The sequence below is a fragment of the Falco biarmicus genome, chromosome 7 (assembly GCF_023638135.1).
Source record: "Falco biarmicus isolate bFalBia1 chromosome 7, bFalBia1.pri, whole genome shotgun sequence".
NCBI lineage: Eukaryota > Metazoa > Chordata > Aves > Falconiformes > Falconidae > Falco > Falco biarmicus.
In genome coordinates, this window is record NC_079294.1 from 9226281 (window position 1) to 9250431 (window position 24151).

Below are 24151 nucleotides of genomic sequence, written 5' to 3' on the forward strand. Positions count from 1 at the left end.
CTTTTCCACCCCTTACCCCAATGAGCCAGAAGCATTTCTGCTTGGATAGGATATTAGAAATGAGGGCACCAATTACCTAAGAAAGGGAGAAGCAAGAGAAGAAAGAAGTGTCAGCATCTTCACAAAAAGCAGCTGAGTAGATTTTAGCTTTTCTCCAACTCAGCACATCCAGAATGAGCTCCCAGCTCTACATGCCCGCAAGCACTAACTCTCACAATCCAGAGTGACTGTTTATAACAGCTCTGCCTCTTATTTAGAGGCTTTCCCTTATATGACACTAGACAGGTTTGGTCTCCCAACTCAAGTGCTGCCAGAGCAGCAATCATTTTGCTTATGGCTTTACTCACAGTTGTGAGGCTGTAGACAGAGATTTGTTACTACAGCTTCCCGCTGTTCTTACCACTGTGGGGCTGACTGCTTTACTTCCCAGTGAAACCCTCTCAAAATTCACTGCAGTGACTGATTTTAAGTTCTTAGCTACAGAGTGGTGCATTTATATTCTGGTCGTAAGTTCTAGCACAGCCTCCAAGTCTGACTTGCAAGCAGACAGTCTCAACTCAAAACACATCAGGACCCAATGGAGGGACAAACAGACACTTGTCACAACCCAAAGCTGCGATAAACATTCACTAGCTGATCAAGTGTTTCTGAACATCTCTACTCAGAAACAAGAGAAGACTGTAATTTCCTTTCTACCATGTCCTCTTCCCCACCACAAAGAGAAGGGAACATCCAAGTAAGAGACTTCCACCTCATGCCTTCAGGCCAAAAGCTGACACGTAGCTGCACCCACCTCCAATTAGGCGGAGGTAGCTGTCGTTGGTCAGAATGGCTTCAGCGTGAAACACCAAGACAGGGATTCTCCTGCAGCCACCACCAGTCCACTTGATACACGGATGATCCCTGAAACGGCAAGACAGTCTGTATAAGCAACTGCCGAGCCTCACACACAGCAGTTACTTACAACGAGGACACACCAATTCTCCATGCTTGTCCACCTAGCCTGTGGGCAGGACACAGGTAAACACACTGTGGGAGAATAACGGAAGACTGGCAAGGAAGACTGCAAACATGCTCAAGTGATTTGAAGCTGGGGTGTAGCAAAATACAAGTATCTTTCTAATTGTTGTCTATCCTTATGGATTTGACTAGTAGAACGTCTGTGTTCAGATGACATAGGCCTGCGATAGATGTAGGGACACCCTACTGAACACGCTTTAGACTTCCTGCCTTGCTGTGGGAAGATCAAAGCACAGTGGTAAACTACATCTGTGTGAATCCCTGAAACACAGGCACAAACAGCAGGTTTGGTGATCCTCTGGCAAGGACCGAGCTCCACGGTCTGCATCCCCACTTGTGTACCTCTGCCGAGGTGCTGCTTTGGGGATCCCCATGTTGGCAAGGCAGGAAAAAGAAATTTAGTCTTTGCATTTTAGCTGCTGTTTTGTGGTTGTTTCTGTGCCCTGCCTATGCTGACTCACACATAACGCTAGACACACTTGGTATTCAGCTATACAGGGAATCTTCCAGATCATCCTCTTTTTAGGTTGGTCTCGCCAGTCTAAGTCGGAGTTCCATTTAATTTGTATTTATTTTGCTGAGTGTAATTTGGGAAAAACCCCATGAGTTTTCACAGCTACAGTTCTCTGGATTTATAGCCTGAAAACAAAAATCTATGATTCAGAATAAACCATAATGGCCAACATCCACACAACCAGACCTTACAACCCAGATTCCAGTCTCAAATTTAAGAACTGCAAATCAGTGCATGCCGCCTGGTTGTAATCCTGGACTCTGAAATGCACAAAAAGGCACTCATGCAGAGTTTGACAGATGATAACAGGCTCGGCACAACACAACAGATAACTTGTGTGTTCTTCCTTTTTAATTTCTGCTAGATGCAGTGGAATGCAAGCCCAGAATTCAACAACGATGCCCCCAATCAGTCACTGAAGCTACAGGTTACATACACAATCACTCCTGTCCAAAACAGTACAACTACATTGGGAACTATCACCTCCTCAGAGGAATTAAGGACACAAAAACCATTAAGATCTGTTATATAAAATGCTAAGATCACAGAAAGAAAACCTGTTGACCTTCCTAAGCAAATAAAGCTCAGACTGCTTACTTCTCACTGTGCAAGGAAATGGATCCATGGAAAAGTTAACAGAAAACAGAGACGGAGGAGTTACATAGACACAACTCTATCTACACAGAGAAAAAGAAATACAAAGATTGGCAGAGGTACACAGAAGCATTTGTCCATAAAATGTGCACAATCATTGTCTGCCAAAGGTTTGGAGAAACTACAAAAGACACTTAGAACACAAGAACAGAGATAAAAGGGCAACCTTCTGATGCTAGGACAAGTATTCTTAAGTGTAACCTTGGTCCTCTTACCCAAGTTATTACCATTACCACCCAGACAAATTAATTTTACAGCACTCCCACCATCTCTAAAGAAAAAAGCTTTAAAAAAAGAATGAGCTACTAGGGTGTAGTTAGCTGTTCAGGCTGGAAGGAACCTGAGAAGCTTCCAGAATTTACAGTACAGGCCAAAGCCTTATATAACAGGAAAATGAGCCGAGGCAACGGGAGTTTGTGTTAAGCCTGTCCTGAGGATTTGCAGTAAGGCTCAATCCTCCAGGTGACAGTCATTCATTCCTAGCATGACCCTTGGTCACATGATGCAGACACACTGTTACAAGTACATTCTAGGTGAAGTCATCCGGACCTTTCCATCCACAAGGCTCTGGCAAGTCTGAGCCAGCTACTTGGTATGAAGCAACATTCCTCTAAACATCAAAAAATTAAGATCTGTTATATAAAATCCTATGATCACAGAAAGAAAACCATTACTGCAGTTTGCAGCTGGGCACTCAGTCACAATATGAACCCAAAAGAAAACAAACAGGACATACTAAAGCAAGTCCAGGCAAAACAGAAAAGAGATTCCACTCGGGGAAATTTTTCTTTTTTCTTTAAAATTAATGGAGCGACCCCTTCACAAGCACAGATAAGTTCCTACACATAGACCGAACAAATGTTAGTAATAAGAAGTCCAGGAGTTGAGTTCTCACAAGACCGGTTTTTAAAAAGTTTTTAAAACACTGCACATCAGTCTACTGTACAGTCGATTTCCATTCTCTGCAGCAAAGTAAAAACTAAAACAAAACACTAAAGAAGCAAAAAGAAAGGATGCTCATATCCTTTGCTTTCTTAAACATCATCAGGAAAGTTCCCAGCTCAGGAACACAACCGAGAAAGACCAATGAAACTACGGACTTTAGAGGAGCCAAGGAAGAGCTACACCTCCAACGCCGATAAATACAGTGGTCTTCTAGGCTACAAAGGCAGCTAGCCTGCTCACTGGCTCGAGGGCCAAACCAACCACCTTCCACTTTATAGATAAGTGGAGAGTAAGGAATGCAACTGTCTTTTCAGACGAGTAAAAATCCTGCAAGAAGCACAAGGAGATAGAAACAGTAGAGAAGTGAGGCTTTTCCTACTTACTCCAGTCCATTTAAAGCTTCCTCCTCCTCCGAGGATGAGCCAGTTTCCTCCAGGTCTCGAGCCATCCCAACTGACATCTCCTCTGAGAGCTTTCATACAGCCTGGCCACAGCAGCCTCTCCGACTCCTTCCTGCAGATTCAAGGGATCCTGCAAGGGCAGTTACCTGCGATAAGGATTAAAAGCACAGCTGAGCAGCGCAGCCGGAGAAACAGGGGAACCGAACTCCCAGCTCCTATCAATACTCATTTCCCACAGGACTATCCACAAGCTGTACATCGCCTCCCAGCCCGGGGAGCACAGGGAGAAGCATCACCTTCCAGCGGGCCATTCCCACCTTCCAGCGGGACATTCCCACAAGGCCGCGCCAGGCCCAGCCCCGGACCAACTCCTGCCTCTGCCCGGCGCCGAGCCTTCCACTCAGCCGGGCACTGCAAGGCCTCCACCGGCCCGGGTACAGCCCTCCGGCCCGGGCGCGCCCGCAGCACGGCCTACCCCGCGGCGGCCGGGCCCAGCGGCCTCAGGAAGAGAAAGAGCGGCGGAAAGCGCCGGAGAGGCCGCCAGCCAACCGCCCCTGGCACTAAGGCCGCAGCTCCACGTACCTGCTCCCGCATCGCCCGCCGCGGGCGGGACACGGCGGCCCGGCAGCCGCAGCCCCTCCCGCCGCTTCCCCGTTACTACAACAACCGGCGGGCGGCTGGCCCGCCTCGCCCGCGCACCCGCCCCGCCCCGCCCCGCCCCCCGCGCGGCGGCCTGGGCCTAGAGGCGGGACCGCCTCCCGGGCGCCCAGGGCTTCGATTGGCGGCGGAGGCCGTCGCGTCAGCGTGGCGCGTGGGTGCAGCGGCGCGCCGCGGCCAATGGGAGCGCTAGGCGGCGGGGCGTGCCGCGGGAGGCGGGCGCGGGAGGGGGCCGGTGGGGAGCGCGGCCCGTAATGGGCGGCGCCGGGCAGCGACGGCGGCCCGGTTCTTGCGGGCGGGTTGTGCGGCGGCCGTGAGGATGAGCCGGTTCCTGAGCGTGCTGCGCAGCTGGCTGGTGATGGTGTCGGTGATCGCCGCCGGCAACACCCTGCAGAGCTTCCGCGACCACAGCTTCCTCTCGGAGAAGCTGTACACCGCCAGCCCCGGCCTCGGTAAGCGGGGCCTGGGGGCCGCCTGCCAGCCGCGGGGGCGTGCGCCTCCCTGGCGGGTCTGGGGGGCGGCCGGCGCGGCGGTGCGTGGTCTCTAAGTGCATCCCCCCTTCTCTGCGCAGTGAACGGGCTGCAGGCTCGAAACTTCGGCGTCTGGACGCTGCTGTCATCGGTGATCCGCTGCCTCTGCGCCATCGACATCCGCAACAGGACGTACGTACGGGAGCGCCGGCGGGAGCCTGCGGTTTGCGGGCCGGTGGCCCCCCGAGCGGCTAGCTCCGAGGGAGCGGGGAGGGCGCTGGGCTGGGCTGAAAGGTGCCCTGAGACCGCGTAAATAGGGGGGTGGGGGGTGGCCACTGCTGCACCCTCCTGCCTCTGCAAAGGGAGCCTGCGCACCGGGGCTCCGGCTCTTTGCTCTGGCAGAAATCGGGAGAACTGGGAACTTGGGGCACACATTTCAGAGCTCCAGCTTGGAAAGCATCTCGCTGCTCTGTTGACATGGCACTGCTGCTCCGTTGACGTGAAGCACTGGCTACTGCTGTGGCCTGACGGATAGGCAGTGCTTCTTTTCCTGTGACAGCTCAGGTAAAGGCTGTGGCAGGGTGAGGAGCCCCTTACAGTGGTCTCAGCCCGCTGCCTTCTCCCATACATGCTCCTCTGGGGCTGAAGACCATGCTCGAGGTGCAGCCTGATGCTGCGGTGGGGGGCACGCCATTTCTCCCTGTGGTAGCAAGTATTTACGAGGGGGATTTCCAGGCAGCCTGATTCTGGGTCTGTGAACACCTGTGTTGGAAGTTGCTAGAACTCACCCTTTTGTCAGTGCCTCCCCCAGCCCCACAGCAGAACTCAGTGTTCACCTAGCCTGCATGTCCTTGGATTGTCTGGGCTTGTCTGTGGTAGGGAGGTACAGATACTTGATTTTATCTGTTTTTAGGAGGTGGTGGCAATGCCAGTTACCGTGAAGCCAGTTGTTTCTTGCATTTTTTATCTTGCATCTCTTGGACCTGCTCCCTTTGAACAGCTGTGGCCCCTAGAGAGTAGCAGAACACAGGTGGGAACATGTGCTGGGTGATGCAGCCTGGGGGCTGCCAATTCCTGTCGCCCTAGTTCTTATCCAGGTCTCGCCCTCTTTTTGTGTGCGCACATGCTTCTCACTTCACCAGCACCCTACCCTTGCTCTCCCCTCTTCACCGGCTTCCAGGCCAAATAACGCCTGTGACTTTCAATGCACCACTGAACACGCCGCCAGTTCTCCTCTCAGCTGTCGCCCAGGGAGCTTTTGCACTCCACTAGGCAAGGGACGAAGTGCCCTCTGTGCTGCCACAGTGAGGACAGATGGGGCAGCAGCCGTGCTGGTGCACATGCTATGGGCTATATAACTGGCTTCTTTGTGCTCTCCAACAGCCTCTACTACATCACGCTCTTCACCTTCTTTTTGGCCCTTGTTCACTTCCTCTCCGAGGTCTTCATTTACCACACTGCAGCCTTGACAATTGGAATTATGGCACCCCTCATGGTAGCAAGTAAGTGGAACTCGCTCTGCATCCTCCCCCCACAAACTCCCCTTGGAGCTATGACCCATAGGAAAACTCTCCGTGGGGCTAAAAGCTAAGGGAAGGTGTGGTGGGAGGGAATGCCTCATCTCCTGTTTAGTATTTTCAACACAATTCATCCCCTGTCTCCACCACAGGTTTCTCTATCATGGGGATGTTGATTGGCCTGCAGTACCTGGAGGTAGAAGCACTGTCACAGAACAAGAAGAAAAACTGAAGCTGAGGGCCCTGTGTAGGTCAGCATTGTCTCCTAACTTCACTGCCAAACTTCCACTAAAGCTCGGCTGAACTTCTCCAGGACACCAGTTCCACTGGTGGATCATTGTTGGGACTCTGTCAATTGTTCTTCATTACCAAGTGTTTTCTCTTGCCCAGGCAACATTGCAACTGACTGAGCTCAAAGACCAAGCCCCAGAGGAGTCTGTGTCAAAGCTTGTCAGGGGGCGGTTGGTGACTGCCTCCCCGGATGGCCAGCAATGTCTCAGGCGTGCCCAGTGCACTAAGGAATTTTCTCCCAGTATACCTGTGGGGAGGAGGTGTAGAGCTACCCGGGATCCACTGAACGCTTCAGAACGGAAAGAACGAACGCGTGCTGCCCTGGCGCTGCTGTGTAACTTGCATGTCTGTGTTCCTCAGGGGCCATTTCTAATAAATGACAGAAAACTGCAGGGTGCTTTGTCTGTTTTTCTGCTACACTACAGCAGGCAGATGTACAATCTCAGAGCAAACAGCAGTTTGTCCTGTACGTTGCAGGATCGATCATCTCTCTTTACAGCAAACTCACCTTTCCCTGACCTTCCTGCAAAGTTCCAGGTCTGAGCGCTCACATCATGCACGCACACGAACAGAGTTGTTGCAGCTCTTGCTTCCACAACATACTGGTGACAGTAACCTGCATGCAGCATCTGTGAGCAAGGACTGAGCTACCTTTGCAGTGAGCTATAACTACAGAAGACAGAGAAAACAGGAACAGGTTGCTGAGACCTAGATGAAACAATGCCCAAAGCAGATGGGCAGCACACAAAGGTAGGAAGGAACCAGCAGGATCTCCTAGCTGGGAACACGATGTAATGCAGAAGAGAGGAAAAACACGGAAAGAAAAGAGCACAACAGTAGCAGAGCAGAAAGATGATTTTTTTTCCCTTCTGCAAAACATTTCAGGCCATTCAAAAAGCCAGATGCAGACACTTGGAGCTATTTAATATGAATATATCAGGTTTCATTGTACAGTTCAAATATTTTTATTTTATATAAAACCTTCTATTGAAAAGCCATTTTAGACCCCCATCCTCAATCCCAAGCTATCACAGATAGGAATTGAATTTTTTAATGTGTCAAAAGACTGTTCAATTTCACCCAGAAAATGATTTGTAAAAAATGGTGTGTCAGAGGACTACTTTTGTCCATTGCCACCTGGTTGTGGTTTTGGTGTCTGTCCCCTCAAATGACACACACATGATTTGAGGAGTACAAGGACACTTGCTGTATCCACCAGCGGAGGGATGCTAGAAAGGAAGAAGAAGGGATTTCAGGGTCTGTATTTGTGTTTAGAAGATAAACAGCAGCATACAGAGGGGCAGTGTCTATGAGACACAAATGCCAGTAAGAGGGCTTCTCCTGTTCTCTATTAAGCTTCCACAGTGGAGCCGATCTGGATTCCCATCATACTCAAACCCTGCTCTGTGGCTGTGAAGAACACCAGAGCCCTGGCCCAGTTATCTCAATATAACACTTCACAAAAAAATTTACGTAATATTGAAACACACAAAAGGCACTTCATCATTAAGGAGGAAAACACAGTCCTAAGCCCAGGGAGCTTGTGGTCTGACTCCTATTGCTGGTGTACCGAGGGGCTGGGCTTAGGCTGCAGCTTTGACATAAGCTAAAGAACTAGTCCATGCCTCTAGGCAGAAGGAAGCATATTGGTATCTCCCAATTACTCCTAATATATAGGAATATCAGGGCAACCTCAGTGAATTCTGAGCAGAGGTTTATCCAGAGACTAAGAGTGCTTCATCTGGGAAAGCCCCATAATAAAACCAGAGCTGGCAGTGGCAGATGCACTGCTTTGTACTTGCTGGTGATGTGCCGAGGCCTCTACCATCACGTGTGCAACAACAGAGCATCACGGGCACGAAGGCAGAAAGCCAGCTGAAAACTCTTCCAGGGCTGTTCACAGAGCAAGTGTGGTCCAGCTTCTGCATTTCATGTCACAGCTTGCCTGTGAGAGGAGACACAGCCACGTGCAGGGTGCCACCCTCATGCGCTCAAGGCTAGCCTGGAACTATGGCTTTTCCCAGCCTGTGCTCTTTCTCTTTTTCAAGTGTACATGGTGGGGTGGGGGGGGAAGCAGTGGATTTTCCCAACTTTTCCTCCCAAGCAGCGAAGTCTCCAAAACAGCAAGATGCAGAGGTAATAACTAAAGAGTGCAACTCTCTCCTTGTTTTGCTCTTTCACACCTTCCCTCCACAAGCAGTTCACTGGGCGCCTGTCCTGAGGCTGCCCCCTCTGCCATGGTGTGCATGTAACAGGACGGTGTAGGTAGCAAAGATGGGAATGAGGGGGCTTGCATCTCCCAGCTCTGCCGCCTCTCCATTTCATAGCTTTGATTCCTCAAGGACTATGGGATCAGTGTGTGCTTCTGGCATCACTTTCTGCAAGTCAGAGAGAGAAAAACAATATGGTTAGGATCCTGGCTAGCCAGACCCAGGCCTCAGAGAGACCAGCTGGTAATTTACAGCTCCTGCTAGTCTGCAGAAAAATCCCCAGACAAGAATCACCATCCTCAAGGAGTGCACCTGGTTCCCTTCTCCTCTAGACCATTCTAGACAAGGGCTGCTGGGCAGCAGGGCAGAGCAAGGGTCCCTCTTCCCTGAACCTACTTGCTGTAGTCCTCAGACCACAGTTAATTCACAGAAGCTGGGCCAGCCCAGCCAGGTATCAGCCCCACAGCCAGCTCACTGAAGATATTTCACTGTGACACAAGATCAGCCTCAAAGTGGTGAAGCTGCAGGGCCCGTTCCCTGGGCAAGGGAAAGAGCTGGGAGCTCCTCCGCCATGCCATGGGGCAGCGCAGTGTCCCTACAAGCACCAGAAAGAACCTGCATCCTATGCACCCTCAGGAGGCTCAGCACAGCTACTAGCTCCTCTCTGTCCTTACTCTAGTATATCTGAGGGCCTCATCAACTCCCAGACAGATTGCTGGTTCTGCTCATCTTCAAGTCTTTTCATCACCACCCCCCATTCAGGGCTGGCACCCTCTGCCCTGCTTCTTCCCTGTCCCCAGCTTGGACTTAACAGCTGGGATAATTCCACACAGTGGTACAGATAAGGCCTTTTCCAAAGTTCATTACTCATATCTTAAAAAGCCCTAAGAGGCAAACATTCACTTATTCATAAGACAAACAAACTTATGCAGAAATTTTCTGCATAAATCCTATAGAAGAACTAGTCTGATGCCTTGAACCCTCCTACAATTTCTTCCCTTAAGATGGAGGAAGCTGTAGAGTCATTTCCCACACATTTCCCAGAGGAAAAGCAAAGACAACCGAAAACTCCTGCCCAGTTACCACCCTATCCTGGGCTGTATGGAACTGCCAAAACTTTTGCAATTCCAGTTCAGCCTTCTTGGGTGGAGCTTGATGAGCTCCTCTGCTGAGCCTTTCTGGGGTGTGTTAGGATTAAACCCGAAGCTTCTCCTTCCCCCAGGGGATTTTGGATAACGTCTCTTCAAGTTCTGGCTCTGCTTACAATGAGACACCCCAGTTGTCACCGATTCAGAAGACAGCATCATGCAGGCTTGCAAGGGTAAACACGGAGCCTCCCACAGCCTGGGTTCTGAGTTAACTCACTGTGGGGCAAGACTTGACATCTGAGGCAGGAGTCAGAGGTACACAGGACAGAGGTTCACATCCCCACTGCAGTTCAGGAGAAGTTCAGGCAACATGGAAGCAAGAGATAGGAAACAGTTTCATTTTGAGTAGCCTCTTAGACAAACTGCCGGTGAAAACGTTTTACAGAGGTCAGCAGCAAGATCCCAAAGCTGAGGAGTGAGGTCAGGAAAGCTTCAGAGAGATGCCTGGAAGCACAAGCCAGGAAACGCAGAGAGGGAACTCCTACCAGCAGGAGGGGTAGCAGCGTGCATGAAGTAGTGCCAGCGGGAGGAGTAAGAGGAAAGCTGTATTTAGGCTTGGGAAACCCCACCAGAATGCAGCATGGAAGCACTCTGGCAACTCTGAACAGGCTGCCCAAGGACCTCCGGGGTCTAAACAGCTCTCGCCTGCCGTGGAGCTACAGGAACAAAGGTGTAGGAAATCAGGCAGCCTGCAAGGCTCCACCGCCTTGGGAAAGGAAGGCTGCTCTCACAGCCAGGAGTCATGGTACTGGAAAAGGGGATGCCGATGGCCTGCCCATGGCTTTGGAATAGGAGGGAAAGGTTGCTTGCCATACAGTAAGCACAGAAATGGAGCAGGGAAGTTTACGAAGCAGAGGATGGCGTGCACACTTTCTGCTTGCTACACAAGATTCCAGCAGGGTTTTTTTTTATTGGCAGTATTTCACTAGAGAGTAAGCATGCTACAGCTTGCAAGGGACTCCAGTAAGCTCCTGAGGGCTATTAGGGCTTGCCCTCATGCCCTAAGCCAGCCTCTAAATCACGCTGGCCTCGGGAGCAAAAAGCAACATGCTTTTGGGTATTGCACTGAGATCCGTCAGATTCGTCTTTACACCCAGGCAGATGTAAAACCAGCAAAAAAAGGTACTTGGCCCTGATCGAGTCCTGATTTATCCAGAATATGGTTTCAGGACACAGCAGAACTTCAGTCCTGTTTTAAACAAATCACTTACTGTGGCTGTACACCCAGAGCAGGTCCCTGGTCATCCAAATCATCCATTCACAAGTGCTCAGTTCTGCTGGTAGCATAATACTCCAGACAAAAGTTTTTAAATTTTATTACAATTCAAAAACTAGGTCAAAGTCTGAAACCACTTTGTTCCTTACTCTCTGCTATCAAGAATAGGTTCTTCGCAGAAACACACACACAAAAAACTTCAGTTTATCTACCACTGTATAAGAGCAGCACAGAGTAGTCTCAGGTGCCTTCAACACATTAATCACATTTGCAGGTTTCAAAGAGGCCTAGCAAAGCCAAATTTGAACAAAAAGACAGTCCTGCCACTTTGAAATCTTGCACTCTGTATGATAGCTGCTTTCTTAAAAACCTACACAAGCTTATAAGTATTTCCAAGATGCTGCCTAAGACTCTTCTTGAACAACAATACAGGAAGGTTTGCACAGACTGGAAACCAGGAGCAGATGAGCACACAGGCTGAGCACAGCATATTTGTCAGCGTCACATGCATGCTGAATCAACTGACAGACTAGGAAACCTAAAGGCACAATGTTGGAAGGGCTTCAGATGTACTTACAACAAAGGCAACCCACAAAGAGACTCATTATCGTGTAAAACGGGCATTTGATCCAAGCGTCTAGAGATGCAGAAAGCTAACCCTGCTGGCACTCTGGGAACTGAGGCAGACACAAGTGGGAGGATTGCTGGAACCACACTACAGCTTTCTTAATAGAGGACAAGGTGTCCGCGATGCCGTTAGGCTAATTTAGTTCCCACTACAAGTTCCACTAATTGCAACATCTGTTTGATTATAATCATAAGCAGATAAGGGCACTGATAGAAGACAAACTGCTCGTAAACACAAGGTAGGTCCTGCAGGAAGAAGGGAAAACATCCTGCAGTGTGGACACAGTAGCCAAGAGCTCTGACAGGTGCCTGTTGAGAGGCTGTGATTCCTGGACAGAAAGTCCAGGCTGATAAATGCTGATTCTTGCCACTGAAGCTACTGGCTTTAAGTATGGCTTTGCTCTTCTCCCTGCAAAGTCAACAGCTCAGCCAAATTCTAGGCTTTCCATTTTGTCACTGGAAGTCACTACCAGGTGAAAATGGAAGCCCTTTCCCTGTGAGATCAACATGTGGGTTTTTCCCTTGTGTGTTCTTTAATACACTGGGAAATCAGGCTGTTCCACAGTCCTACTCTCCACCAAAGCCACTCAACAGCTGAGCATCCAGCTAAAGATTTTGACAGTTTTCCAATCAGATCTTTTCTGCTTCTTCACCAGGAAGAATCACACCTTGTAGATCAATGCTCTGGATGATGAGCCCCCAGAGGAAACAGTAAGCCAGCTGCCTACCTCTACCGTGGGAGTGCACCTCCACTGGGTCAAGACAGGGGAAGACCCACTGTCATCAACTCCACAGCACTGCATCCTCTGGAAGCTCACATCTGACTCTGCATGTCAGCATTGTCCTTGCAGCAGCCACAGAATCACAGAATGGTTTCAGCTGGAAAAGACCTTTAAGATCACCCAGTCCAACCATTAACCCAGCACTGCCAAGGCCACCTCCAGGGATGGTGACACAACCACCTCCCTGGGCAGCCTGTCCCAATGCCTGACCACCCTTTCAGTGAAGATTTTTCCTAATATCCAATCTGAACCTCCCCTGGTGCAACTTGGGGCTGTTTCCTCTTGTCCTGTCACTTGTTACTTGGGAGAAGAGACGACCCCCACCTAACTGCAACCTCCTTTCAGGCAGCTGTAGAGAGTGACAAGATCCCCCCACAGCCTCCTGCTCTCCAGGCTACACGACGCCAGTTCCCTCAGCCGCCCCTCACAGGACTTGTGCCCCAGCCCCTTCCCCAGCCCCGCTGCCCGTCTCTGGACACGCTCCGGCACCTCAATGTCCCTCTTGCAGTGAGGGGCCCAAAACCAAACACAGGATTCGAGGTGCAGCCTCACCAGTGCCGAGCACAGGGCGCCGAGCACTGCCCTGGTCCTGCTGGCCACACTGTTTCAAGCACAAGCCAGGATGCTGTTGGCTGCCTTGGCCACCTGGGCACACTGCTGGCTCCTGTTCAGTGGCTGTTGACCAGCACCCCCAGGTCCTTTCCCCCAGGCAGCTTTCCAGCCGCTCTGCCCCAGCCTGTAGCACTGTGTGGGGTTGCTGTGACCCCAGCGCAGGACCTGGCACTGAGCCTTGTTACACCTCATACAGTTGGCATCAGCCCATCGGTCCAGCCCGCCCAGAGCCCCCTGCAGAGCCTTCCTGCCCTCCCGCAGGCAACTCGGTGTCATCTGCAAACTTGCTGAGGGTGCACTGGATCCCCTCACCCAGATCGTTGATAAAGATATTGAACAGAACTGGCCCCAACACTGAGCCCTGGGAAACACCACTTGTGACTGGCTGTCCCACAAGCCTTTGGGCCTGGCCACACAGCCACTTTTTTACCCAGTGAATGGTATGCCTGTCCAAGCCATGAGCAGCCAGTTTCTCCAGAAGAATGCCATGGGAAACTGTGTCAAAGGCCTTACAAAAGTCTAGGTAGACAACATCCACAGCCTTTCCCTCATCCGTTAAGCAGATCACCTTGTCACAGAAAGAGATTGGGTTTGCCAAGCAGGACCTGCCTTTCATAAACCCTGGCTGGTTGTCCTGGACAAGCTGTGTGATGGCATTCAAGATGATCTGCTCCATAACCTTCCCAGCACCAAAGTCAGGCTGACAGGCCTGTAGCTCCCTGGATCCTCCTTCCAGCCCTTCTAGCACGTTTGCTGACTTCCAGTCAACTGGGGCCTCCCCAGTTAGCCAGGACTGGTAATAAATTTGATTGCAAGTGGCTTGGTGAGCTCTTCTGCCAGCTCCCTCAGTGCCCTTGGGTGGATCCCATCCAGCCCCTTGGCCTTGTGTGTGTCTAAGTGGTGCAGCAGGTTGCTAACAGTTTCCCCTTGGATTATGGGAGCTTCATTCTGCTCCCTGTCCCTGTCTTCCAGCTCAGGGGGCTGGGTATCCAGCAAACAACTGGTCTTACTGTTAATGCCTTCTTCGCCTGAGTCTTTATCCTTTGTCCTCATCCTTTGCCACTAGATTTCCGCCCCCCCCCCATGTCTGATAAAGGATGGAGATCCTCCCTAGCCCCTCCTTTTGTATCAATGAATTTATAGAAACATTTTTTTATTGCTTTTACAGCAGTAGCCAGATTAAGTTCTAGTTGGGCTTTGGCCCTTCAAATTTCACGACATTGTTGTAGTCCTCTTGAGTTGCCTGCCCCTTCTTCCAAAGGTCATAAATTCGCCTTTTTACCCTGAGTTCCAGCCAATGCTCTCTGTTCAGCCAGGCTGGCTTTCTTCCCCACCAGCTCCTCTTTCAGCACGTGAGGATGTCCTGCTCCTGCGCCTTTCAGATTTCCTTCTTGAAGCCTTCCTGGACCCTTCAGGACTGCCTCCCCAGGGACTCTGTCAGCCAATCTCCTAAACAGGCCAAAGCCTGCCCTCTGGAAGTCCAAGGCGACATTTCTGCTGACCCCCTCCTCCAGGAATCAAAAACTCTTATCATTTTGTGATCGCCGGGCCCAAGACAGCCTCCAACCACCAAATCACCCACAGGTCCTCCTCTGTTCACAAAAAGCAGGTCCAGCCGGGCACCTTCCCTAGTTGGCTCCCTCACCAGCTGTGCCAAGAATTTATCTTCCACACACTCCAGGAACCTCCTAGACTGTTTCTTCTCTCTGTACGGTATTTCCAGCAGACATCTGTTAAGTTGAAGTCCCCCGTGAGAACAAGGGCTGGTGACTGTGAGACTTCTCCCAGCTGCTTATTGAGTATTTCATCTGTCTCTTCTTCCCAGTTGGGTAGTCTACAGCAGACTGCCACCATGATATCTGCCTGGTTGGCCTTCCTCCTGATTCTCACCCATAAACATTCAACCCTAATGTCACCATCATTGAGCTCTCGACAATAAAAACACTTCCTGACATACAGGGCTACGCCACCATCTCTCCTTCCTCACCTATCCCTTCTGAAGAGTTTATAGCCATCCACTGCAACATTCCAGTTGTACAAGTCATCCCACCACGTTTCTTTGATGGCAACTATACCATAGTTTTCCTGCTGCACAAGGGTTTCCAGCTCCTCCTGTTTGTTGCTCGTGCCACATGCACTGGTGTAGACATTCACTTGGGCTATCTATCCCACCACCTTCATGGGGGGAGAAGCCCTAACTCCTACACAACCATTCTCAGGTGTTTCCACGGTTTCTAACACATCAATAACCCTTTGTGTCTCTGCTGCTGTGCGGATCTCCATCCTCTACCCCCACTGAAATGGCAGACCAAAGGACCTTGCTACCACACTGTCCCTCAAACATGGGGGCCGCACACCAAGGTTTACCTCTAGCAAGCCTGGCTTCATCCCTTTCCCCCTTCAAATCTAGTTTAAAGCTCTTTCAGTGAACCCTGCTAATGCCTGTGCAAAGATAGCTTTCCTACTTTGAGACAGGTACACCCCACCTGTTGCCAGCAGGCCTGGTGTCATGGAAACCAATCCATGACCAAAAGAACCAAAATTCTACCCGTGACACCAGGCTCGAAGCCAGGTATTGATCCGCTGGCTCTTTCTGTTTCTTCACCCATCATTCCCTGCAACTGGAAGGACAGAGGAGAACACTGCTTGTGCTCCTGATCCCTTAACCAGCCATCCCAAGGCCCTCAAGTCTCTTGATTGCCCTCAGACTTCTTGTTGCAACTTCGTCACTGCCTACCTGAAAAATCAGTAATGGGTAATAATCTGAGGGCCATACAAGGGCAGGAAGGTTTTTTTTCACATCTTTAACCTAGGCCTCAGGGAGGCAGCAGATTTCCCCAAGAATGGGCTTTCTGTTCCCTTCAGAAGGGACTCTCCTGTTACAACGACCTTTTTTTCTTTATGGAAGCAGTTTTGACACAGGGCATACGCAGCAATATGCCTGAGCCTCGCAGTGTCTATTTTGCAACTGGGATGTCAGTGGTAACACTGGCAACTGTACCAAACTAGGTCTGCTAACAAACGTGATGACATAAACTTCAGCCATCAAAAAAATACCAGCATACCCCAAGCAGGCTCGCCCAGCTCATGCAGCTACATCTTCTCAACTACTAACTCCCAAATCAAAACCACACGTGTACCCTGCTAAAATTGCCACAGACTGCAGCACGGAGACAGCTTCAGAAGCATTCAGCCTGGAGTCGGATCTTTCCCTGCCCATGGGACTTTTCCTCACATTTGCACAAAAGGGCCGCAGCTTCACGCTCCCTGTAACACACGCTCTAGTCTTAGCAGTATTAACGCTGTTTTTGCCAACAGACTCACTCTGCTTTTTCCTGTTAGTCCTGTTGGCTGTGGCCCTAAGTGATACACACACTCAATGAACACCTTGACAAGCAAAGGGTAATGTAGTTAACTTGGCAGATTAGCCAGTGAGTGCAAAGCAGAAGGCAGTGAGTAATAAAGCGTTACACCCTGAGCAACAGCTGAGAAAATGTCAAGTGCCATTGAGATTCACAGATCAGCAAGCACAGAGCTTTACGATTTTCAGGTATTCTTATACCAAAAGGCACCAACCCAATGACTCTGTTATTACTAGATGTTTTTAAACTTCCTTCTTGAAGCTGGCCATGCGCCCTGGCTGTAATCAAAGCCAGACTCTTCTATAGGGCTCCTGGTATCACTCCAGCTATGAATCTGGACTGTAAAAGTAATGTCAGAGAAGAGTCTCCAAACACCTGTAACTCCTCTCCTCAGTAACTCCCTGACAATTCCGTTCTCCATCTGCTCCAGCGCCAGGCTTTGGCTTTGCCTTGCTGCACCTAATTGAATCCCTATGGCCCTGTCTGACATAAGTCTGGTGGGATCTCCACTCTGTTCTTGAAAGCTGTCTTGTCTTTCCTCTCAGATGGGCATCTGAGAAGGTCAGAAAGATTCTCAGTACTCTACAGCCATTGCTGTCACCCCAGAAGTGCCATTGGCTTGGTGCCTGCGCCACCTGTGAGTGTTCAGAGAAGCAGATTAGTGCGATTTTCCTACCTTTGTGTATGAGCTAGTGAGCAGGAATGGGAATTGATGGGGTTAGGGTTACAAGCTACAGTCCCGTAATCCGTGAGCTGATTGCTGCCTTGGAGTCTCTGTAACAACAGCCAGAAGTCACCATCCCAGAAAAGATGGAGGCAAGTAGGGAGGGAAATAAGAGGAACAGGCAAAGGAAGAAACCAGTAGTCACCCAAGCATGTGAGGCAGCTGTGCCATGCAGAAAAGCTCCAGTACCTGACTCTATCAGAGCTCTTCACGAAGGCAGCACATAATGCCCAAGCCCAGCTGGCTGCTCCCCTGATTGCATTAGCACAGGACATCAGGTTCAGCCCACCTTCAGCTGGCTGAGCACCCGGGGTTGTTTGTTGAGCTTGAGAAGTACCCAGGTGAGTTCAGCCACATGGAGGCCATGTTTGGGGGAGCGATGGGGTGTCCCTTATGCCCTCCTCAGAGAATGTATCAAAACGGACTAGTCTTTACCCCTGCTCAGCTTAGCTAAGTGTGTTCCAGTTACCCCCATTGACACCAGGATTCTGGGAGAGCAGCCGTCTTTAACTTGGTCCCGTAGAACATGATGCTCACCACTGCTAAAATCAGCCAAAGCTGTAAGCCTCAGAGCAGAAAAAAAAGCAGGAGTTCTTTTTAAGTTATGACAACGAGGGGAGCCTCCTTTACCCAAACTGAATACATTGTACAGCCTTTCCCCACCCACCCCCTCCCCTTCCCCCATCTAGTCTGGAATTATATATGCAAGAACTACTCAAGGCAGCATCAATTCCCTTTACTTCTCCTACCCTCTGCATCTGTGCTCAGACAGTTCAGTAAAAATAAATAAAAAATAAAAGCAAAATAAAAATAAAACCCCCCATATATTTTGTAATTGAAAATCCACCTTCCTGGGCAGCTGTTGGAGCAGAGCTGCTTCTTGGACCTTCTGGTCTCTCTCCAGATTGGACTGGTTAGATTATCTGGAGGAAGGCAGCACTGTCTTCTGAAAAGAACTGACTCGAGCCAGCAGAGAACCGAGCTTATGCACTTTGCTAGTCATGGTCGCTGATGGCTTCATGAACCTTGAGTGGATGTCTCTGCTAACATCCTAGAAGAGGAGCCCAGAGCAATAAGGAAGAGAGCCTCAACAACCATGCCCTTTCCCTGCAGGGAGAGGTTCTAAGAGTATCCACTGCAACTAGTTTACCAGAGGCCCTCTCCCACATGCAAACAGCTGCATTTATCGCACAGCGTGCCACAGGGACATCACACCCCAAGCTCTGGTGTGCACATATGCACTAGCAGCCTTGTCAGCAGCACTGCACAGTGTGGGGAGCCAGGCTGCTCAAGCCCTCATTTGGGCTTTGCCACCTAGCTTCCTCCAGGTCCATACACTGAACCCCACTTGGCGGCTGAGGACAGAGAATAAGAGGAACAACCCGCCTCCCTAGGGGCCTGGAAGAATAGTTACCCAGCTCTAAACAAGGGCAAAGCACTGGAGGGCTCAGTGCATTATCAGGGGAGAGAAGCAAGCACAGCACTGCCGTACATCTGTCCCTAGTCAAGACAAAGATGTGTGAAGCCCTGCGGACTCGCAAAGGACCAGAGCTTACAGATTCTGCATGACGTTAACAGAAAGCAAACAAAGGCCCTGGTGGCTGGCAGAGCTGGGACTACAGCCACCTGTCTGAAATGCCAACAAGGAGCTTCCCCACAGGCTGGGCAAGAAGTAGTGGGATAAGAGGGCCACAGCTGCAATCGTAACGGAAAGGGCCAGCCCTGTTCCTAGAAAGGAGAGAGGCTGGGTGTTGTCCTGAGCTAATATCAGGGGCACGGCAGGGATTCAAGACAGGGTTTACTCACCGTCTGTTCATTATCCAAATTGGCCTGCTGTCTTCGGAGATCAGCCTTAATGAATGCTGGGACAGAGGGAGGAACAGATATGTGAAGTCAGTTAAGTCACAGTGCAGAGCCCAAATCAATTTCACCAGGACTCAAAGGGGCAGCAGAAGCCCCAGAGGAGGTAGGAACACATTGTGGTGAGCAAGGGAAACCACCCTCCTGGATGAGGCAGACAGCACTTCTGAAACAGGCAGGACAGACTCCTTATATACCTCCAGCATGTAGAAGGTGTGTCTTTGAGACCTCGGCCAGCAGCCAGAGCAAGAAGTGTTAGATGTTCTTTGTAACACAGACTAGATGCTTGAAGAAGCACAGCAGCATTGCTATGGGACTACTGTGTGGGTCCTGCCCTCTCCTGCAGGTACCACTATGCACAAAAGACCGCCAATTCATATGCCAAACCCAAAGGGAAGAGTCACAGCAGAGGAACAATTTAATTTGTTGATTTTTGAATAAATTGAAAATTTTAATTACCTGTCATAATGGTCCCCAGGAACAGGAAGGAACAAAGAAGGAGGTTTCCTTCACTCGGCCCAAAGTGATCCATGATTTGCCCTTGGCCAATGGTGAAGGCAATACCAAAAATCTACAAACAAAGGCAATGTCAAGCTGTACTGTTATTATAAAGCAGCCTGAACAACTTCCCAGCTTTACCAAAGTATCAGAGCATTCAGGCAGGCCAAGCAGTTGGCCTAGCGAGGCTAAAGGGTGGTTATAACCACATCCAGAGGCACCTCCTTGCAGCTGATAGGAAGACATGTGACCCTTAAGGCTGGAATCCCATCTCTCAGTGGAGAAAAGCCAGGTCCCAGAGTGTTAGGAGCAACGTTGGAAAAGGCAAGGATGACTAGCATCCCGATAGATTTTCCTAAGCAGAAACTGAATGGGTGCCAGTAGAGAAATGCCATGAGGAACATCATTCAAAAAGCCAGGTCCCGGGGTGCATAGACCTGCAGTACATTACAATAGTCATGCACAAGACATAGGAGTTCAAGCCTGGGAACTATAGGCAGAGAGATTAAATCATAAAGAGGCAAGCAAAGTGAAAACACCTACCTGTGCTGAGACATTAAGGAGCCCTGATGATGTTCCTTCCGATTCTGGGTATGTCAACTCTGCAGCAAACTCAAAGCCCAGGGGAAGGTATCCTGTCATGAAAAACCTGTAAAGAAACACGGAGAAAGGAAGACTCAGCAACTGTCTGAAGGAAGACTGAAGAGGCACAGTATAGCCCATATCCTTTTTGGGATGCTTCACTGACTGCACAGGATGTGTCCCCTAGCATTGTCATAATCTGGGCAGTGGTCTGACTCCCTCACCATGGCACCCTCTCCTACCCAGAAATACTTTTGCCCACAGCCTCAAGGCACAGAGCCAGGCCAGCAGGGAGCTGCTGATTGCTGCAAGAACAAGGCATTAAAAGCAGCATCTTCCACAAGTAACTCTAAGGGGCATCAGCCCCAGCATGGTCAAACAGCCACCCAGGCCCACATGCTTTTTAGTCCTGCCCATTGGTCATCTCTGGGGCTTTGGTACCACTTGCCTTCCCAAATGCTTTCACTTGATTACCTGGAACATTTAGGGCAGCCGCAGCTGAGCAGGGCCATACTAATGTCCCTGACTAATGAAACACAAGAGGGAGATGGGAAGAGCAGGTCATTTTGTCCTTAAACCATGCAGGAGCCACACACAGGTTACAGCTCTCCCCAATCCTTCCTGCACCATGACCTCTGCCTCCCTGCTCACCCCCTAGCAGCTCGCATGTAGAGGAAAGCAGCCTGCATGTGAACTTACCCCAGTATGCCTGCAGTCACAAAGACCACCCAGAGGTGTCCTAAGCTCAGAGTGAAGGTGTAGACTATCATTCCCATGAAAGACATGATATAGACAACTAGCGTTGTCTGTCTGCAAGGAAAAGCAGAGTCAGGGTTTTATTTAGTCCAGTCCTCCTTTTTGCCCACAAATCTTGGTATAGTTTGCAGCACATGGTTTAAAGAAAAATAAAAACTAAAAAAAGCGGCACAGTGCTCTGACACCCTTACCCCAGACAGAGGAACTGGACTGACAGAGAGCACAGAAAGGCCTGCACACACAGCAGGGCAACAGGAGAAGCAGGAACAGGACCTAGGAGTTTTAACATCCCTACCTCATGACCGGGGCCTTTGCTCCCTGTGGGGTCAGGGCATCACATCTATAAGGAGGCACCTATGAGGCAGCCAAGAAGCTGAGATCCTACCATGGGCTGCATGTCCCTGGTCACATACTGTACATACCTCTTGAGGGGGAGAACAAGAGCCAAATAAAGAGATCACTAATCTTTCTTGGGCACTCTCTGTACTATAACCAGTTGAACACACTTACTTATAAGCAGGAGCCAAGGGGATTGAGCACTTCCAAGCAGGAAAGCAAAGGGAAGAAGTGCCAATGTTTCAGTGCTATCCAAAACACCTTTCATTGCTGCTCCTTTCTGTGTTTAAACTGCCTACTGTACTTAGAGAGGTGATTTGCAAGCCATGTTGCTCTCGCAGCCTCACACCCAAGCCACAGGAGCGTTGAGCAGGGCTAGTGCCAGTTCCATGGCCAACAGGAGCTGAGCCACGAGCTCTTGTCTCTGGGCAGAGGGGACAAAGAAATCCCATGCCCAGAAATCATGCCAGGCAAATCCTGGGAACTGACAGACCTGCAGTCTGGCCACAGTGAGGAACGTCAGTCAGCTCAGTACTGTGCAACACATGCAGCAGCCCAGGCCAACATTACCAGAACTGAAAAGTTAGCAGTTGTCATCCCTGAGTAGATGCCAAGAGAACCCTTGCCACATAGGAAGGAAGGAAAAGGTAAACACTTTACCTGACTGAAATTCCACCAGGATCTAAAAAGCAGAACAGTTACCAGAGCTGACAAAACTTTTTGGCCATCATCTTTTAGGAAGAAGTTAAATGTATAACCACAAGCTATTTGTGTACTTTCTACCGTATTTAATCTTAATCCATTAAAGAATGTGTTTCGTATCAGTTCCTAGAATGCTACTAAAGCAGCTAGACCTCAAATTTTTAACTTTGTTTCCTCCTTTTTAATGCAAGTGGCCACTGTCAAAAATCCAACCCCAAACAAGCAGCTAGTTTTATATTGTGTAATAAAATGTTTCCAGTACACTGAAATACTACAGATAAAACCAGAATGTTCCAGCTAAGGTTGTGTCCTCCCTCACTGCTGCAATGAAGTCAGCAAGGCTCATGCTCATATGTCAAGTCTTACCCAAATACAGGCTTAGCAGCTAATTTCAGACTTCAACTATCGATCCATGCTTGCAAAGGTTCACCAGACACATTTAAGGTATTGAAAGGCTAAACAACATTTTGCTGTAACAACTAATTTTGTTTTGTAATAAAGTGGTAGGCAAATTCCTTAACCTCCAATACTGTTACTTCTAGAATGTGTTCTTTCCAATGCTTTCATGGAGGAAAAAAGTCATCTGTGAAGGCAGCATAGAGAGGCTTTTATTTCTGCTATAACCCATTCTAGAGCTGCTACGTGGCCAACACGCAGCCTGGAGGCTGCAGAAGAAGAGATGAAAGACTGACAGAGGAGTTAAGGAACAGCCCCAGAAAGAGAAGCAGGTAAAAGCCTTTTTCTGCTCAATACAGGTTCCTCAGATATCTCTGATGAGTTCTTATGTCTCCCATCTCTTAACAAGTAGCTGTGGAGGAAAACTGCTGACTAGGTAAGGGGCTCAAGGCCAGAATTACAGCTCCCTGTGGGCTGCACAGACCAAGTTTAAACTGAGTGCTCCATCCATAAACAGGAGTCTCCAAACTACACGGCAGTCAGTGCTACAATAGTGCAGGCCTCCAGGAGGGGGCTGTGGCCCTAAAAAGCTTAGTCCCTGTCAGCAGGGACACCTGGCACATGGAAGGGGCTTATTATTTTTTCTCCCCATTGCCAATTTTGATCTCAGCGCAGAGCTCTAAGGATAGTCCCACAAAATCTCACCCTGCTTCCTAGGCTTATGGTTCAAGTATTCCAAGTAGTTTATATCCGATTCACTCTATCATTGCCAGCAGCTGCTCGTGGCCAGATGCGGTCAGGAATTTGCTTCACATTGATGCCATGTCATTAGTCAAGCTGCAAGAAAGGAGTTCCCAGAACATGCAGTCTCCCACTGAGAACTAGAGCAAGCAGGCTCATAGAAGCAGGCAGCTCTTGAAAGTGTTATTGGAACCGCAGAACTAAGTGGGAGACAAAATGGAGAAAAACATTTGGTCTTGCCGTGGGCACCTCATCTACCGCACATTAGCTGGCTCTAGGAGGCTACAAGCTTTCCTCACTGACCTCCCCAAATCATTAGGATCCAGCAGGACAAAACAAATCAACAGAGCCTTGCGAAAGAACAAGACAGCAGACTTGTGTGCTGTGGAACTCACACATCAGGAAGCACCCTGAAGCCACAGGCTGAGCAGCTACCTGCTCTCCACGGGACTGAACAGACTCCACTTGGACTTGACAGACAGCCCTGAACGCAACTCCTTCTGCAGGAAACAGCCTCAAGCACACAAGGAGACTTCTGCTAAACCAGACCTTAGCAAAACCCTGCTCTGCCAAGCTGACAACAGAAAAATAGAAATTTAGTGTCCAGCAGTCCAAGCAAGACCCAAAATTTTGAAAAGGGTTTAACTGGGACACAGGTAGGCACTGGTGCACAGGGAAACAAGGAAATCCCTGGGGAAAGACATTGAGGCAGTGTCACCAGTTTCTCAGAAAACCACCAGTTTTTCAGGAAGTGGCTTTTGTCACCATGCTCACTAGAGGACAAGAAGAATGCTCCATGGCCCTCGGGGCAAATGGACGTGGAAGAATGTACAGTTCTGCTTGATAAGCCTCTTATCATAGCCATAAATCTTACAGGAGACATATAAACACAAAAGAGGAGAAGCAGATTCACAGAGGACATGTGCACAGCGTTCTAGTGTTTTTAGCAACCTGTTCCCATGACGGCCCTCCAGGGACTGATAATTATCCTCGCCCGGAACAGGTACCGCCAGCCTCCTTCGTAGGCTCATTAGTGCAGTGACTGCAGGCTGAAGCTACATCACCTTAGGACAACGAGGGTCAACCCACCCCTGTGCGCTGGGGTGTGGGAAGGAAGCCCAGAGCATCAG

At 49.7% G+C, this 24151-nt stretch overlaps 3 protein-coding genes across 15 annotated transcripts in view; 1 reads left to right on the forward strand and 2 right to left on the reverse strand.

Annotated features, from left to right (window-relative positions):
* The window catches only part of TTLL5 (tubulin tyrosine ligase like 5), a 133239-nt gene extending 128990 nt beyond the window's left edge, over positions 1-4249 (reverse strand). For 7 of the 9 annotated variants that reach the window (XR_008822998.1, XR_008822999.1, XM_056346234.1 and 4 more), the window contains exons 1-3: positions 4117-4249; positions 3517-3680; positions 794-903 (exon numbers count right to left, since the gene is read on the reverse strand). Coding sequence is in view for 6 of the 9 variants with exons in the window: in XM_056346234.1 (XP_056202209.1) it covers positions 794-903; positions 3517-3593 (187 nt within the window). In the remaining 3 variants the exon portion in view is untranslated. Of the gene's footprint in view, positions 77-793; positions 904-3516; positions 3681-4116 lie in introns of those variants that run through there. The other 2 variants (XM_056346233.1, XM_056346235.1) reach the window with 2 other exon arrangements.
* Positions 4250-4410: 161 nt separating this feature from the next.
* Positions 4411-6861, forward strand: ERG28 (ergosterol biosynthesis 28 homolog). Its single transcript, XM_056347600.1, has 4 exons — positions 4411-4643; positions 4763-4853; positions 6045-6163; positions 6331-6861. Exons 1-4 carry the CDS (start codon positions 4511-4513, stop codon positions 6408-6410), a joined length of 423 nt encoding a protein of 140 aa, XP_056203575.1. The 5' UTR covers positions 4411-4510; the 3' UTR covers positions 6411-6861.
* Positions 6862-7410: 549 nt separating this feature from the next.
* The window catches only part of FLVCR2 (FLVCR heme transporter 2), a 41475-nt gene continuing 24734 nt past the window's right edge, over positions 7411-24151 (reverse strand). The window contains exons 6-12 of one of the 5 annotated variants that reach the window (XM_056345581.1): positions 20790-20900; positions 20052-20157; positions 19470-19581; positions 18957-19012; positions 17103-17200; positions 10045-10110; positions 7411-8847 (exon numbers count right to left, since the gene is read on the reverse strand). In XM_056345581.1, coding sequence (XP_056201556.1) covers positions 10077-10110; positions 17103-17200; positions 18957-19012; positions 19470-19581; positions 20052-20157; positions 20790-20900 — 517 coding nt within the window. In that variant the 3' untranslated portion in view covers positions 7411-8847; positions 10045-10076. The other 4 variants (XM_056345584.1, XM_056345583.1, XM_056345586.1 and 1 more) reach the window with 4 other exon arrangements.